The 14,254-nt window shown below is 43.2% G+C and overlaps 1 protein-coding gene across 1 annotated transcript in view; it reads left to right on the top strand.

The window, feature by feature from the left end:
- LOC137320985 (lipoxygenase homology domain-containing protein 1-like) overlaps positions 1 to 12,770 on the top strand; it is an 87,374-nt gene extending 74,604 nt beyond the window's left edge. Inside the window, exons 24-26 of the mRNA XM_067983057.1 lie at positions 6,667 to 6,805; positions 7,728 to 7,889; positions 10,035 to 12,770. Of these exons, the coding sequence (XP_067839158.1) occupies positions 6,667 to 6,805; positions 7,728 to 7,889; positions 10,035 to 10,515 (782 nt within the window). The 3' untranslated portion in view covers positions 10,516 to 12,770. The remainder of the gene's footprint in view (positions 1 to 6,666; positions 6,806 to 7,727; positions 7,890 to 10,034) is intronic.
- The last annotated feature ends 1,484 nt before the right edge of the window (positions 12,771 to 14,254 follow it).

Genomic DNA, 14,254 nt, shown 5'->3' with positions numbered 1-14,254 from the left:
TATTTACAGCAGTGAATTACAGATGTGGGCCGGGATATTCCTTCCAGCAGCGATGTTCCAGCAGGGCAAGACTTAGGAACAGGTGTAGGCTATTTAGCCCCTTGAGCCTGTTCCGCCATTCAATGAGATCATGTGACCGAACTCCATACACCGACCTTAGCCCCACATTCCTTAATACCTTTGGTTAACAAAAATTTATCAATCTCGGATTTAAAATTAACAATTGAGCTAGCATCAACTGCTGTTTGTGGAACAGCATTCCAAACTTCTATCACCCTTTGCGTGTGGAAGTGTTTCCTAAATTCACTCCTGAAAGTCCTGGCTCTAATTTTTAGGCTATGTCCCCGAGTCCTAGACTTCCCAACCAGCGGAAATAGTTTCTCTCTATCTACCCTATCAGTTCTCCTTAATATCTTGAAAACTTCGATCAAATCACCCCTTAATCTTCTAACTTCCAGGGAATATAACCCTAGTTTGTGTAATCTCTCCTCATAATTTAACCATTGGAGTCCAGGTATCATTCTAGTAAATCTACACTGCACTCATTCCAAGGCCAGTATATCCTTCCTAAGGTGCAGTGCCCAGAACTGAATACAGCACTCCAGGTATGATGTAACCAGGGCTTTGTATAGCTGTAGCATAACTTCTACCGTCTTGTATTCTAGTCCTCAAGCGTAGGTCCCTTAGAAGATGAGACTGGGAAATTAATGGTGGGAAACATGGAGATGGCAAAAATGCTGAACAAATATTTTGTTTCAGTCTTTACGGTAGAGGACACTAAGAATATCCCAACACTGGACAAACAGGGGGCTCTAGAGGGGGGAGGAGCTAAATACGATTAAAATCACTAAGGAATTGGTACTCATAAAATTAATGGGACTCAAGGCGGATAAATCCCCTGGACCTGATGGCTTACATCCTAGGGTCTTGAGGGAAGTGGCAGTAGGGATTGTGGATGCTTTGGTAATAATTTTCCAAAATTCTCTGGACTCAGCAAAGGTCCCGGCAGATTGGAAAACTGCTAATGTAACACCCTTATTTAAAAAGGGTAGTAGGCAGAAGGCTGGAAATTATAGACCAGTTAGCCTAACATCTGTGATGGGTAAAATTTTGGAGTCTATTATTAAGGAGACAGTAGCGGAACATTTGGATAAACATAATTTAATAGGACAAAGTCAGCATGGCTTTACGAAGGGGAAGTCATGTCTGACAAATTTGCTTGAGTTCTTTGAGGACATAACGTACAGGGTGGATAAAGGGGAACCAGTGGACGTAGTGTATTTAGACTTCCAGAAGGCATTCGACAAGGTGCCACATAAAAGATTATTGCTCAAGATAAAGAATCACTGGATTGGGGTTAATATTCTGGCATGGGTGGAGGATTGGTTATCTAACAGGAAGCAGAGAGTTGGGATAAATGGTTCATTCTCGGGCTGGCAACCAGTAGCCAGTGGTGTTCCGCAGGGGTCGGTGCTGGGTCCCCAACTCTTTACAATCTATATTAACAATTTGGAGGAGGGGACCGAGTGTAACATATCAAAGTTTGCAGATGATACAAAGATGGGAGGGAAAGTAGAGAGAGAGGAGAACATAAAAAACCTACAGTGGGATATAGACAGGCTGGGTGAGTGGGCGGAGATTTGGCAGATGCAATACAATATTGGAAAATGTGAAGTTATGCACTTTGGCAGGAAAAATCAGAGAGCAAGTTATTATCTTAATGGCGAGAAACTGGAAAGTACTGCAGTACAAAGGGATCTGGGGGTCCTAATGCAAGAAAATCAAAAAGTTAGTATGCAGGTGCAGCAGGTGATCAAGAAGGCCAACGGAATGTTGGCTTTTATTGTTAGGGGGATAGAATATAAAAACAGGGAGGTATTGCTGCAGTTATATAAGGTATTGGTGAGACCGCACCTGGAATACTGCATACAGTTTTGGTGTCCATACTTAAGAAAAGACATACTTGCTCTCGAGGCAGTACAAAGAAGGTTCACTCGGTTAATCCCGGGGATGAGGGGGCGGACATATGAGGAGAGGTTGAGTAGATTGGGACTCTACTCATTGGAGTTCAGAAGAATGAGAGGCGATCTTATTGAAACATATGAGATTGTGAAGGGGCTTGATCGGGTGGATGCGGTAAGGATGTTCCCAAGGATGGGTGAAACTAGAACTAGGGGGCATAATCTTAGAATAAGGGGCTGCTCTTTCAAAACTGAGATGAGGAGAAACTTCTTCACTCAGAGGGTAGTAGATCTGTGGAATTTGCTGCCCCAGGAAGCTGTGGAAGCTACATCATTAAATAAATTTAAAACAGAAATCGACAGTTTCCTAGAAGTAAAGGGAATTAGGGGTTACGGGGAGCGGGCAGGAAATTGGACATGAATTTATATTTGAGGTTAGGATCAGATCAGCCATGATCTTATTGAATGGCGGAGCAGGCTCGAGGGGCCGATTGGCCTACTCCTGCTCCTATTTCTTATGTTCTTATGTTCTAACTATAAAGGCCAGCATTCCATTAGCCTTTTTGATTATTTTCTGTACCTGTCCATGACATTTTAATGATCTATGTACATGGAACCCCTAAGTCTCTTTGGACCTCCACTGTTTTCAGCTTTTCACCATTTAGAAAGTACTCTGATCTATCCTTTTTAGGTCCAAGGTGGATGACCTCACACTTGCCTACATTGAAATCCATTTACCACAGTTTTGCCCATTCACTTAATCTGTTAATATCTCTGTGTAGTTTTATTCCTCCATCTACAATGTTTACATGGTTCCAATCTTTGTGTCGTTGGCAAACTTGGATATGTGGCTCTCTATCCCGTCATCTAAGTCGTTAATAAATACAGTGAATAGTTGAAACCCCAAAACAGATCCCTGTAGGACACCACCAGTAACATCCTGCCAATTTGAGTACCTGCCCATTATCCATACTCTCTGTCTCTTGCCGCTTAGCCAGTTTCCTTACCAGGTCAATAATTTGCCCTCAATTCCATGAGCTTCAACTTTAGCTAACAGTCTCTTATGAGGGACTTTATTGAATGCCTGCTGGAAATCCATATGAACAACATCCATAGACATTCCCCTGTCCACTACTTTAGTCACCTCTTCAAAAAATCAATCAGGTTCGTCATGCATGATCTACCCTTTACAAATCCATGCTGGCTGTCTCTGATCAGCTGAAAATTTTCAAGTCACTCTATCCTTAATTATAGACTCCAGAAATTTGATGAGGGCTATGCGGTTGGTGTTGTGTATATGGACTTTCAAAAGGCATTTGATAAAGGGGCAGTGGCAGCATGGATATGAAATTGGCTAAGTGACAGGAAACCGAGAGTAGTGGTGAATGGTTATTTTTCGGACTGGAGGAAGGTACACAGTGGTGTTCCCTCGGGGTCAGTGCTGGGACCATTGCTTTTTTTGATATATACTAATGGACTTGGGTGTACAGGGCACAATTTCAAAATTTGCAGATGACACAAAACTTGGAAGTGTAGTAAACAGTAAGGAATATAGTAATAGACTTCAAGAGGACATGTACAGGCTGGTGGAATGGGCGGACATGTGGCAGATTAAATTTAAGGCAGATAAGTGCAAAGTGATACACTTTGGTAGGAAGAATGAGGAGAGGCAATATAAACTAAATCATACAATTCTAAAGGGGGTGCAGGAACAGAGATACCTGGGTGTATATGTGCACAAATCTTTGAAGGTGGCAGGACAGGTTGAGAAAGCGGTTAGAATCATAGAAAGGTTACATCACAGAAGGAGGCCATTCAGCCCAGGAAGCTGTGGAAGCTACATCATTAGATAAATTTAAAACAGAAATAGACAGTTTCCTAGAAGTAAAGGGAATTAGGGGTTATGGGGAGCGGGCAGGAAATTGGACATGAAGCTGAGTTCGGATCGGTCAATGCCCTGTGGGTGGCGGAGAGGGCCCAGGGGCTATGTGGCCGGGTCCTGCTCCGACTTCTTGTGTTCTTTAGATTTGTGGTTGGGATCAGATCAGCCATGATCTTATTGAATGGCGGAGCAGGCTCGAGGGGCCGATTGGCCTACTCCTGCTCCAATTTCTTATGTTCTTATGTTCTTATGTCCAAGTGACTGTTAATTTTGTCCTGGATTATTGTTTCTAAAAGTTTCCCCACCACCGAGGTTAAACTGACTGGCCTATAGTTGCTGGGTTTATCTTTACACCCTTTTTTGAACAAGGGTGTAACATTTGCAATTCTCCTGTCCTCTGGCACCATCCCCATATCTAAGGATGTTTGGAAGATTATGGCCAGTACCTCTGCAATTTCCACCCTTACTTCCCTCAGCAACCTAGGATGCATCCCATCCGGACCAGGTGACTTATCTGCTTTAAGTACAGCTAGCCTTTCTAGTACCTCCTCTTTATCAATTATTAGCCCATCCAGTATCTCAACTACATTTTCCTTTACTGACACTCTGGCAGCATCTTCTTCCTTGGTAAAGACAGATGCAAAGTACTCATTTAGTACCTCAGCCATGCCCTCTCCATGAGTAGATCTCCTTTTTGGTCCCTGATCGGCCCCACCCCTCCTCATACTACCCGTTTACTGTTTACACGCCTATAGAAGACTTTTGGATTCCCTTTTATGTTGGCCACCAGTCTATTCACATAGTCTCTCTTTGCCCCTCTTATTTCCTTTTTCACTTCCCCTCTGAACTTTCTATATTCAGCCTGGTTCTCACTTGTATTATCAACCTGACATCTGTTGTATGCCCCTTTTTTTCTGCTTCATCTTACTCTTTATCTCTTTTGTCAGCCAGGGAGCTCTGGTTTTAATTACCCTACTTTTCTCCCTCATGGGAATGTACCTAGAAAAGCATACGGGATCCTGGGCTTTATAAATAGAGGCATGGAGTACAAAAGTATGGAAGTCATGATGAAGCTTTATAAAACACTGGTTCGGCCACAACTGGAGTATTGTGTCCAATTCTGGGCACCGCACTTTAGGAAGGATGTGAAGGCCTTGGAGAGGGTACATAAGAGATTTACTAGAATGGTTCCAGGGATGAGGGACTTCAGTTACATGAATAGACTGAAGAAGCTGGGGTTGTTCTCCTTAGAGCAGAGAAGGTTGAGAGGAGATTTGATAAAAATGTTCAAAATCATGACGGGTTTAGATAAAGTAAATAAAAAGAAACTGTTCCCATTGGTGGAAGGGTCGAGAACAAGACGACACAGATTTAAGGTAATTGGCAAAAGACCCAAAGGCGACATGAGGAAAAACTTTTTTACACAGCGAGTAGTTATGATCTGGAATGCACTGCCTGAAAGGGTGCTGGAAACAGATTCAATCGTGGCTTTCAAAAAGTAATTGGATAAATATTTGAAGGGAAAAAGTTTGCAGGGGTACGGGGAAAGAACGGGGGAATGGGACTAACTGGATTGCTCTTAGAAAGAGCCGGCATGGGCTCAATAGGCCGAATGGCCTCCTGTGCTGTAACAATTCTATGATTCTAATTTCTCGACAACAGATGTTAGGCTAACTTCCACCCATCTCTCCAACATTGCCGCAACCCCGCCCCCAGTTTCCTGGGTCGGGGTATTTACAGATGCAGCACAGGCTCCCAGTGGCAGGGAGCCTGCCAGTGCCTGGCCACAGCATTTGGCAGTGGTGCAACACCGGAAGAGACAGCCAGGCACTTACAGGGGCAGAGGAGCCCCGAAGACTCTTTGGCGTCCTGTATGCCTGCACCCACTAGAAACTGGGTTGAGAATGCCCAAACTCTATTCAGGGTGATTGGTCTGCCCTGAATCGAAGCCTCAGCCTTAGAGCTGAAAAGACACCATGAGGAGTGTGTCACCTAGTACCCCGTCCGATGGAAATCAGTGCAATGCAAAATGGTTTGGCCCTTCAGATTTCTATTCTGTTCTACCAAACCAGTGATGCACTCTTATTAAGATGTCTTTTCAGCTCTAAGACTGGGGTTTCCATACAGGTGTCGTACTGTTGACTGTACTGCAGATTTGTCGGCCTCGGCAGAGACCAAGGCCTACACAGGTAAGTCAGTGGGGCAGAGGGAGGGAGCGCAGGCCACTAACAAGGCCCTTTCCTCCTTTTGGAGGCTCTTGTGGTCATTGTCAGCTGGGCCCCACCGCTGCTTTCCACATAGGCAGACAAGAGGGATATCTGCCAGGGACCTGGGCTGCACACTCCCTGCTGCCATTTTCATGTTACAGGCAGGGAAGGAGCAGCCAGGGTGTTTCCAATGTGAGCAGCGGAGGGATAACCAGGCTGGGCGGTGAGGCGGCAGTAGATCGCATTGCCCAAATTTTCCCTCATTTGCCGACGCTGTACTACCCAATTTCAGGTAGGATCAAGGACAAAAATGGTTCTTCAGAATTCTATTCAAAGGGATTGAGTAGAAAATGATTTGTTTCATTGGATCTCCTGTTCTATACAGGTGTCATACTGTTGACTGTACTGTTAATACAGTTTTCATTTTAATTTATTCCATAAAGAAATCTCCTGTAACTTTCCAGCACAGCAGAACTTCCTCACATCTTACAGTGCAAGCGAGTGCAGTGTTATAGAACTCACGGCTAGTCGACAGGCATCAGCTGGCTGCTGAGAGTGATGTTCTGTTATTCACTGAACATTATGCATCAGATAATATTCTTCTTCCCTTTGATAGGCTATGAAATCCTCACTGTGACCAGTGATAGGGACGATGCTGAAACCAAGGAAAATGTCTGGGTTATGTTTGAAGGGAAAAAAGGAAGATCCAAAGAATTCACACTGGAAAACTCATCCAAGAAAAAAAAATTCCTGAGGTAGAGTTACCAGTACTTTATGGCAATAATAATTACTGGAGGGTTTTTCCTTTGAGAAATCCAGGCGAAGCTGATAGCACAGGAGACAACCAAAGCTGAAAAGAACAGGAAAAAAGAGAAGACAAATCAAGAAGTAGTCTCTAAGTGACAGCAGGCTGGACTTTTAATAGGCTGTAGATTTTAGAGGTTACGGAAGACAGAGGGAGGTAAGGAACGCCATAATTCTGAGGTCCTGGGAAAGCATGAGTTAGAGTGAGAGACTATACAATAAGCAAGGTTACAGGGAAAGAAAGAAAAAGAAAGACTTGCATTTATATAGCGCCTTCATGACCTCAGGACGTCCCAAAGCACTGTATAGCCAATGAAGTACATATGACATGTAGTCACTGTTGTAATGTAGGAAACGTGGCAGCCAACTTGCGCACAGCAAGATCCCACAAACAGCAATGTGATAACGACAAGATCTTCTATTTTATTGATGTTGGTTGAGGGATAAATATTGGCTAGGACATCAGAGATAACTCCCCTGCTCTTCTTTGAAATAATGCCATGGGATCTTTTACATCAACCAGAGAGGGCAGACAGGGCCTCAATTTAACATCTCATCCTAAAGACGGCACCTCTGGCAGTGCAGCACTCCCTCAGTACTGCACTGGAGTATCAGCCTGGACTTTGTGCTCTCGTCTCTGGAGTGGGACTTGAACCCATAATCTTCCGACTCAGAGGCAAAGAATGCTACCACTGAAGCACAGCTAACCATGTAGGATGGCACATTTGAAGCTTAGTAGGAACAAGAAAGGAAAGTTCAAAGAAATAAATGACTGTAATAGTAGCTCTGGCATGCATGTGAGGCTCTTTTCCATTGAAAAGCTTTAGAATTGATTGATTGTATTAAACAGTTGCATTTCCTTTACATTTACAGAGGGGCAAGAGACAAATTTGAATTTTCTTCAAAGAACGTTGGTGACATAGCAACAATTTGTGTGGGCCACTGTCCGCGAGATGGAAGGAAATTTACCTCAAAGAATGATGTTGAATGGCATGTTAAGGAAATTATTGTTACAGAAAAGGAGCTTGGCAACAAGTAAGTATTACCTAAGTGTGAAGTGGGCTATTGAATTAAACAATAATCACTGAGGAGGTACTTAGCTCCAGTTACGTTACAATTTTTTCACTCAAAGGGTGGTGAGTGTCTGGAACGAGCTGCCAGAGGCAGTAGTAGAGGCGGGTACAATTTTGTCTTTTAAAAAGCATTTGGACAGTTACATGGGTAAGATGGGTATAGAGGGATATGGGCCAAGTGCAGGCAATTGGGACTAGCTTAGTGGTATAAACTGGGCGACATGGACATGTTGGGCCGAAGGGCCTGTTTCCATGTTGTAAACTTCTATGATTCTATGATTCTATAACCCTGTCTTTGCAGCTCTGGAACCTGGATATGATGGGACAGACATAGAATCATAGAATGATACAGCACAGAAGGAGGCCATTCAGCCCATTGTGCCTGTACTGGCTTTTTCCCCATAGCCCTGCAAATTTTTCCTCTTCAAGTATTTATCCAATTTTAAAAGTTACTATTGAATCTGCTTCCACCACCCTTTCGGGCAGTGCATTAGATCATTACAACTCACTGCATTAAAAAAAAAAATTCTCATGTTGCCTCTGCTCCTTATGGCAATTACCTTTAATCTGTATCCTCTGGTTATCGACCCTTCTGCCACTGGAAACAGTTTCTCCTTATTTACTCTAACAAAACCCTTTATGATTTTGAACACCTCAATCAAATCTCCCCTTAACCTTCTCTGGTCTATCCTCCTCACTGTTTACTACATTTCAGAGTTTTGTTTCATCTGCAAACTTTGAAGTTATGCCCTCTATACCCAAGTCTAAGTCATTAATATATATCAAAAACAGCAGTGGTCCTAATACTGACCACTGCGGAATACCACTGTTTACTTCCCTCCAGTCTGAAAAACAACCATTCACCACTATTCTCTTCTATCTGTCCCTTGGCGAATTTCGTATCCACGCTACCACTGTCCCTTTAATCCCGTGGGCTTTAATGTTGGTAACAAGTCTATTATGTGGTACTTTATCAAACGCCTTTTGAAAGTTCATGTACACAATATCAACCTCATGATCTTGTTACTTTATCAAAGGACTCAATCAAGTTAATCAAACAAAATTTGCCTTTAACAAATTCGTGCCAGCTTTCATTTATTAACCCATATTTTTCCAAGTGCCAATTGATTTTGTTCCAAATTATTGTCTCTAAACTTTTCCCACCACCGACGTTAGGCTAACTGGCCTTTAGTTGCTGGGTTTACCCCCTCCCCTTTTTTGAACCGGGGTGTAACATTTGCAATCCTCCAGTCCTCTGGCACCACCCCATATCTAAGGAGGATTGGAAGATTGTGGCCAGAGCTTCCGCAATTTCCACCCTTACTTCCCTCAACAACCTAGGATGCATCCCATCTGGACTTTGAGCGCTGCCAACCTTTTAAGTACCTCCTCTTGATCTATTTTTATCCTATTCGATTTCTCTACTACCTGCTTTATCCCACCTTTACTACCTGTAATGGTCCAAAGTGAAATTAGTTTGTCGAGTCTCAATCCAATTCCAACCAGGCCCAAAACTGACCAAAGTAGATTGAATTTTGTTAAAAGGGATCTTTTGAGGGTGAAACTCCTTTTAAAGGAGTCTGATGGTGTGATTCCCTATTTAAAAATTTTGATGCGAGACTGAAACTTTAAATGAGTTCTTGAAGGAAAAATCCACTTTCTTAAAGGACGTTAGTGTAAGACTGGAGGGTATAAGTTCTGCAGACATTTCCCTATCTCCTGCTGTAACTTTGGCAGCCGTTTATGCTGTTTCTCCAGGGTTTCCGCCGAAGTTACAGCAGGAGATCGGGAGAACCCCCGTGGAAATTCCAAGTGTCCACGTTCAAGAGGGATCTGATCTGGAAACTCCCTTTCCAAAAGGGTTGACGTGACTCATATTTCAAAAGGGTGTCTTGATACTGCAACTCCATTTTTTTAAAAAGGATCCTGATGACGAGACTCTCTCATCAAAAACAATCTTGATGGTGAAACTTACTCTGTTATTAAGAGTACTTGACAGTGAGTCTCTGTTTCTAAGAGGAGTTCCTGTTTTAAGAAGGTGCCACTGCATTGAGGCCAGTCCTCAATCATTGTCCAGTCATGTAAATATTTCACGCTTTTTTTTCAGATACGTCTTCCAATGTAATGCAAAAATAACGCTGAGTCATAAAAGAGACGAATTCAAGGCCTTCGAGTGTTCAAAAATCATAGAGAGCTTCACCAGCAAAGTACGCAGTTTAGTGCCTGTCAAATATGAGATCATCGTCATCACTGGAGATGTAAAAGGTGCTGGAACTGACGCCAATGTATCCATAACCATTTATGGAACTAATGGTGACACTGGCAACCGCATGCTGAAGCAAAAATTCCGGAATCTATTTGAGCGGGGCCACACAGACAGGTTCATTCTCGAAGTATTGGATCTGGGAGAGTTACACAAAGTGAAAATCGAGCACGACAGCAGCAGTGCAAATGCTGGCTGGATGCTGGAACGGGTCGAGATCACTAACACCGCCACTGGAGTGAGCACCATCTTCCCATGTGGCAAATGGCTGGACAAGAAGAAGGGAGATGGGCTGACATTTAGAGAACTATTCCCAAAATATTAACGCCTACCAAGAGCATTCTTCCCTTTCCAATGTTTTCCTCTCTTCTTGCTGGGGTACGGTTCCACAGCCAGCTTGCCCTAGTGGCTTCTTTTCGCATATGACACTTAAGTGTCAGCAGACACTTAGTATCGAGATATTGTGCACATGGTGACATGAAGCACAGATGACAGGACTTTGCAGTCTCAGAGGGAATGTGCGCCATGATTCAAAATGGTGGGAACCAATGTTCAATCACTTGGGTTGGGTGAGCGTGGATGGGGGGAGAGGGAGATGCTCAGTTTCAGCATGTGAAAGTCCAATGTTGCTTGAATCAAGCCAGAGGCCCGGACAATCTTCTTGTCTGAGGGTAGTGACCTCCCAGTGCTGCCTTCAGTATTGGATGCTGGTATCTGATGCGTGGCTTTGTCTCCCCTACATTTACTTTACCCGGCAGCAGATTTATAGACCTGCATTTTCTTTTCTGCTGCTGTCGGCTGGCTTCAGGTCGTGCTGTTTTATATTTGTGAGTGCAGCCGACAGCGAGTTGAATCCCACATCTGTAGTCGGCTGACTTCCTATCGATGAGGTCCTATCAAAAGGTGGAGAAAAAAAAATCGACATTAAACACATCCAAAAATCAGTGGAGATCATAGAATCTTAGAGCACAGGAGGAGGCCATTCGGCCCATCGTGCTTGTGCCAGCACTTTAAAAGAGCTTTCCAATTTAATCCCACACCCCAGCTTTTTCCCCATAACCCTGCAAATCGGTCCTCTTCGAGATCATCCCATTATGTACCTCCTCTGTCTATTCGCAGCTCTCCTGGTTAATTTAGGCAAGCCCCACATCCCCGATGACCTCATCACGCCCTCCCCTACCACCCACCCCACCCCCACTCCCCCCATCCTCCCAATTTGGGAACCTCTGTTCTAAACTGACTCGGACGCAAGTGTGGCAGGTTTCCATGGGCTGAACTGTCAGATGGGAAATTTAAAATGGTTTTCATTTGATAACCACTATTGTGGGCCAGGATCAGTGAACTCAACACAAACTAGGGATTGAAGCCACAATTCATTCAGCAGGACATTCCTCACTCATGCTGCAGGGTGGTGCTGAGCATGGACTAGGTGCCCCTCGACAGGAAGGGGAGAGGGAAAATCAACGGGAAAACTTGGTTACCCGGATCCACATCATGTGCCTCCTAGGAAATCAGGGAAGCTACAAAGAGAAAGAAAATTCCAGTCTTTTCTACAATTTATCTGTAATGTGCTAGTTATATATTGTAACTTTGCCAATTACTGCTTTGTGTTGCAACCAGGGATGAGACAGGCAGACAGCCAATCAATACTTGTTATGAAAGTCAGGTGAGCCCAGACTCCAAAAGAATGCTTCTGATATAACAGTAAAGACGAGATGTCTTTATTATCAAACAGTTTGTTTGCTCTTGTTACCAAACAATCAAAAAAATTGGTTCAGGTGGGTCACATGGTGTTCCTCCCAGAAATCAGAGGGCATTGGCCAATATTGGAAGGCTGGTTTCTCCACAGCCCATGTGCGTGATCTGGCCAGGCTTCAAAATACAACAGGGAAAATTGAAGCCATGTGTCATTCACTGCAGGGCAAACACCCACAACAAAAATGTTAAAAGAGTGGCAGTAAAATGTCACCATCAACATAAAGGGGTGCATTTTACAGCCTGGGTATAATGCATTGCCTGGGTAGAGCACAGAGAGGAAAATTGGATGGGGAGGATCACATGCCCATAACAGAGCCCGTCCCAATTTGTCGTCCATTAATTGAAATGGAAGGAAGCTCAGACGTGCTTTGCTATGAGTGTATAATTCAACCCTGCTTGCTTTTCCTCTCTGCACTCCACTCATGCAATGCTTTACACTCAGCTGGTAAAGATGCAAATATACCCCGTACATCACACAGACCATTTTAAAAACTACAGTGCAGCCCAAGACCGTGTAACAAGAAGCAAAACTGGAGGGGGGGGTGGTGGGGACAAGGTGAAAATGATTGGGTGGACTGCAACTTTGATGAAAACAGCCAATCAGCTAAACATTCAATCATCCTGAGTTAAATTTGGTCACGTGCTCCGCTCACACCTAGTACTCTTTCACTAATAAAGTTAGGAAGTCTGTCACATCCCTAGTTCCATGTACCGTGTCACCAGACCAGTACTGCAGGCCTGCTAGCTGTCTACACTGGCATAGATGGTAGCCATGATGTGGAGATGCCGGTGATGGACTGGGGTTGACAATTGTAAACAATTTTACAACACCAAGTTATAGTCCAACAATTTTATTTGAAAATCACAAGCTTTCGGAGGCTTCCTCCTTCCTCAGGTGAATGTCAAGAAATCCTGAGGAAGGAGGAAGCCTCCGAAAGCTTGTGATTTTCAAATAAAATTGTTGGACTATAACTTGGTGTTGTAAAATTGTTTACAATTTACACTGGCGTAGTAAGAGAAAGATTTTTATTACACTGATTGCAAGGAAACAAAAACGTGTCTTACCTCTGGTATTCCATAATAAAGAAAACCTTGAGTTAATTTTTAAAATAATTTTCTGCTGACTGCTTATTTTACTGTTTTCCTTTTCGTATAATTTTTTTCCTCTGCTGGTGTAGGTGGGTCTGAATCAAGTTAATCAGGCTGAAATCAAACTTCCTGTCATTCTTATTTTCTCTCATCTGCATCAACAGCTCTTTACTTTGACTGTTATACTCATGATATCCAAAGGAGGGAGCTGCTACATTATTATAGGTATAAATAGAATATGATTTCCAACACAAGGAAACATGGAACAAGAAAGGTTATTAACGTGATGCAGAATCGGTTTATACCCCTGAGGGGCAAGAACTCTACTTGCCAAAAAAAAAGCCATGGACAACTAAAGAGGTAAGGGACAGCATAAGACATAAGGAAAGGGCACAGATCCTGGCGAATGGGAAAGATACAAAGATCAACAGAGGATCACAAAACAGATAGTAAGGGCTACAAAAAGAGAGTATGAAAAGAAACTCGGAAGGGATATCAAAACCAATACGAAGAACTTTTATAGTTTTATTAGGAAAAAGAGGGTGGTCAGGAGCAGTGTTGACCCCTTAAAAACTGAAAGTGGGGATATTGTCATTGACAATGGGGAAATGGCGGACATGTTGAACAATTACTTTGCGTCAGTATTTACAGTCGAGAAAGAGGATAGCATGCCGGAAATCCCAAGAAAACTTATTGGGGACAGAGACTCGATAAAATTAATATAAGTAAAGCAACAGTAATAAAGAAAATAATAGCACTAAAGAGTAACAAATCCCCAGGACCAGATGGTTTCCATCCCAGGGTTTTAAAGGAAGTAGGTGAGCACATTGCGGATGCCCTAACTATAATCTTTCAAAGTTCTTGAGATTCAGGAACTGACCCTCTGGATTGGAAAATTGCACATGTCACTCCGCTTTTTAAGAAAGGAGAGAGAGGGAAACCGGGGAATTATAGACCAGTTAGCCTAACATCTGTTGTGGGGAAATTGCTGGAGTCTATAATTAAGGATAGGGTGACTGAACACCTCGAGAATTTTTAGTTAATCAGAGAGAGCCAGCATGGATTTGTGAAAGGTAGGTCGTGCCTGACAAACCTGACTGAATTTTTTGAAGAGGTGACTAAAGTAGTGGACAGGGGAATATCAATGGATGTTATTTATATGGACTTCCAGAAGGCATTTGATAAGGTCCCACATAAGAGACTGGAATCGAGGGAAA

The sequence above is a fragment of the Heptranchias perlo genome, chromosome 1, assembly GCF_035084215.1.
Source record: "Heptranchias perlo isolate sHepPer1 chromosome 1, sHepPer1.hap1, whole genome shotgun sequence".
Taxonomy (NCBI): domain Eukaryota; kingdom Metazoa; phylum Chordata; class Chondrichthyes; order Hexanchiformes; family Hexanchidae; genus Heptranchias; species Heptranchias perlo.
This window is presented reverse-complemented; position numbering and strand designations above follow the sequence as displayed.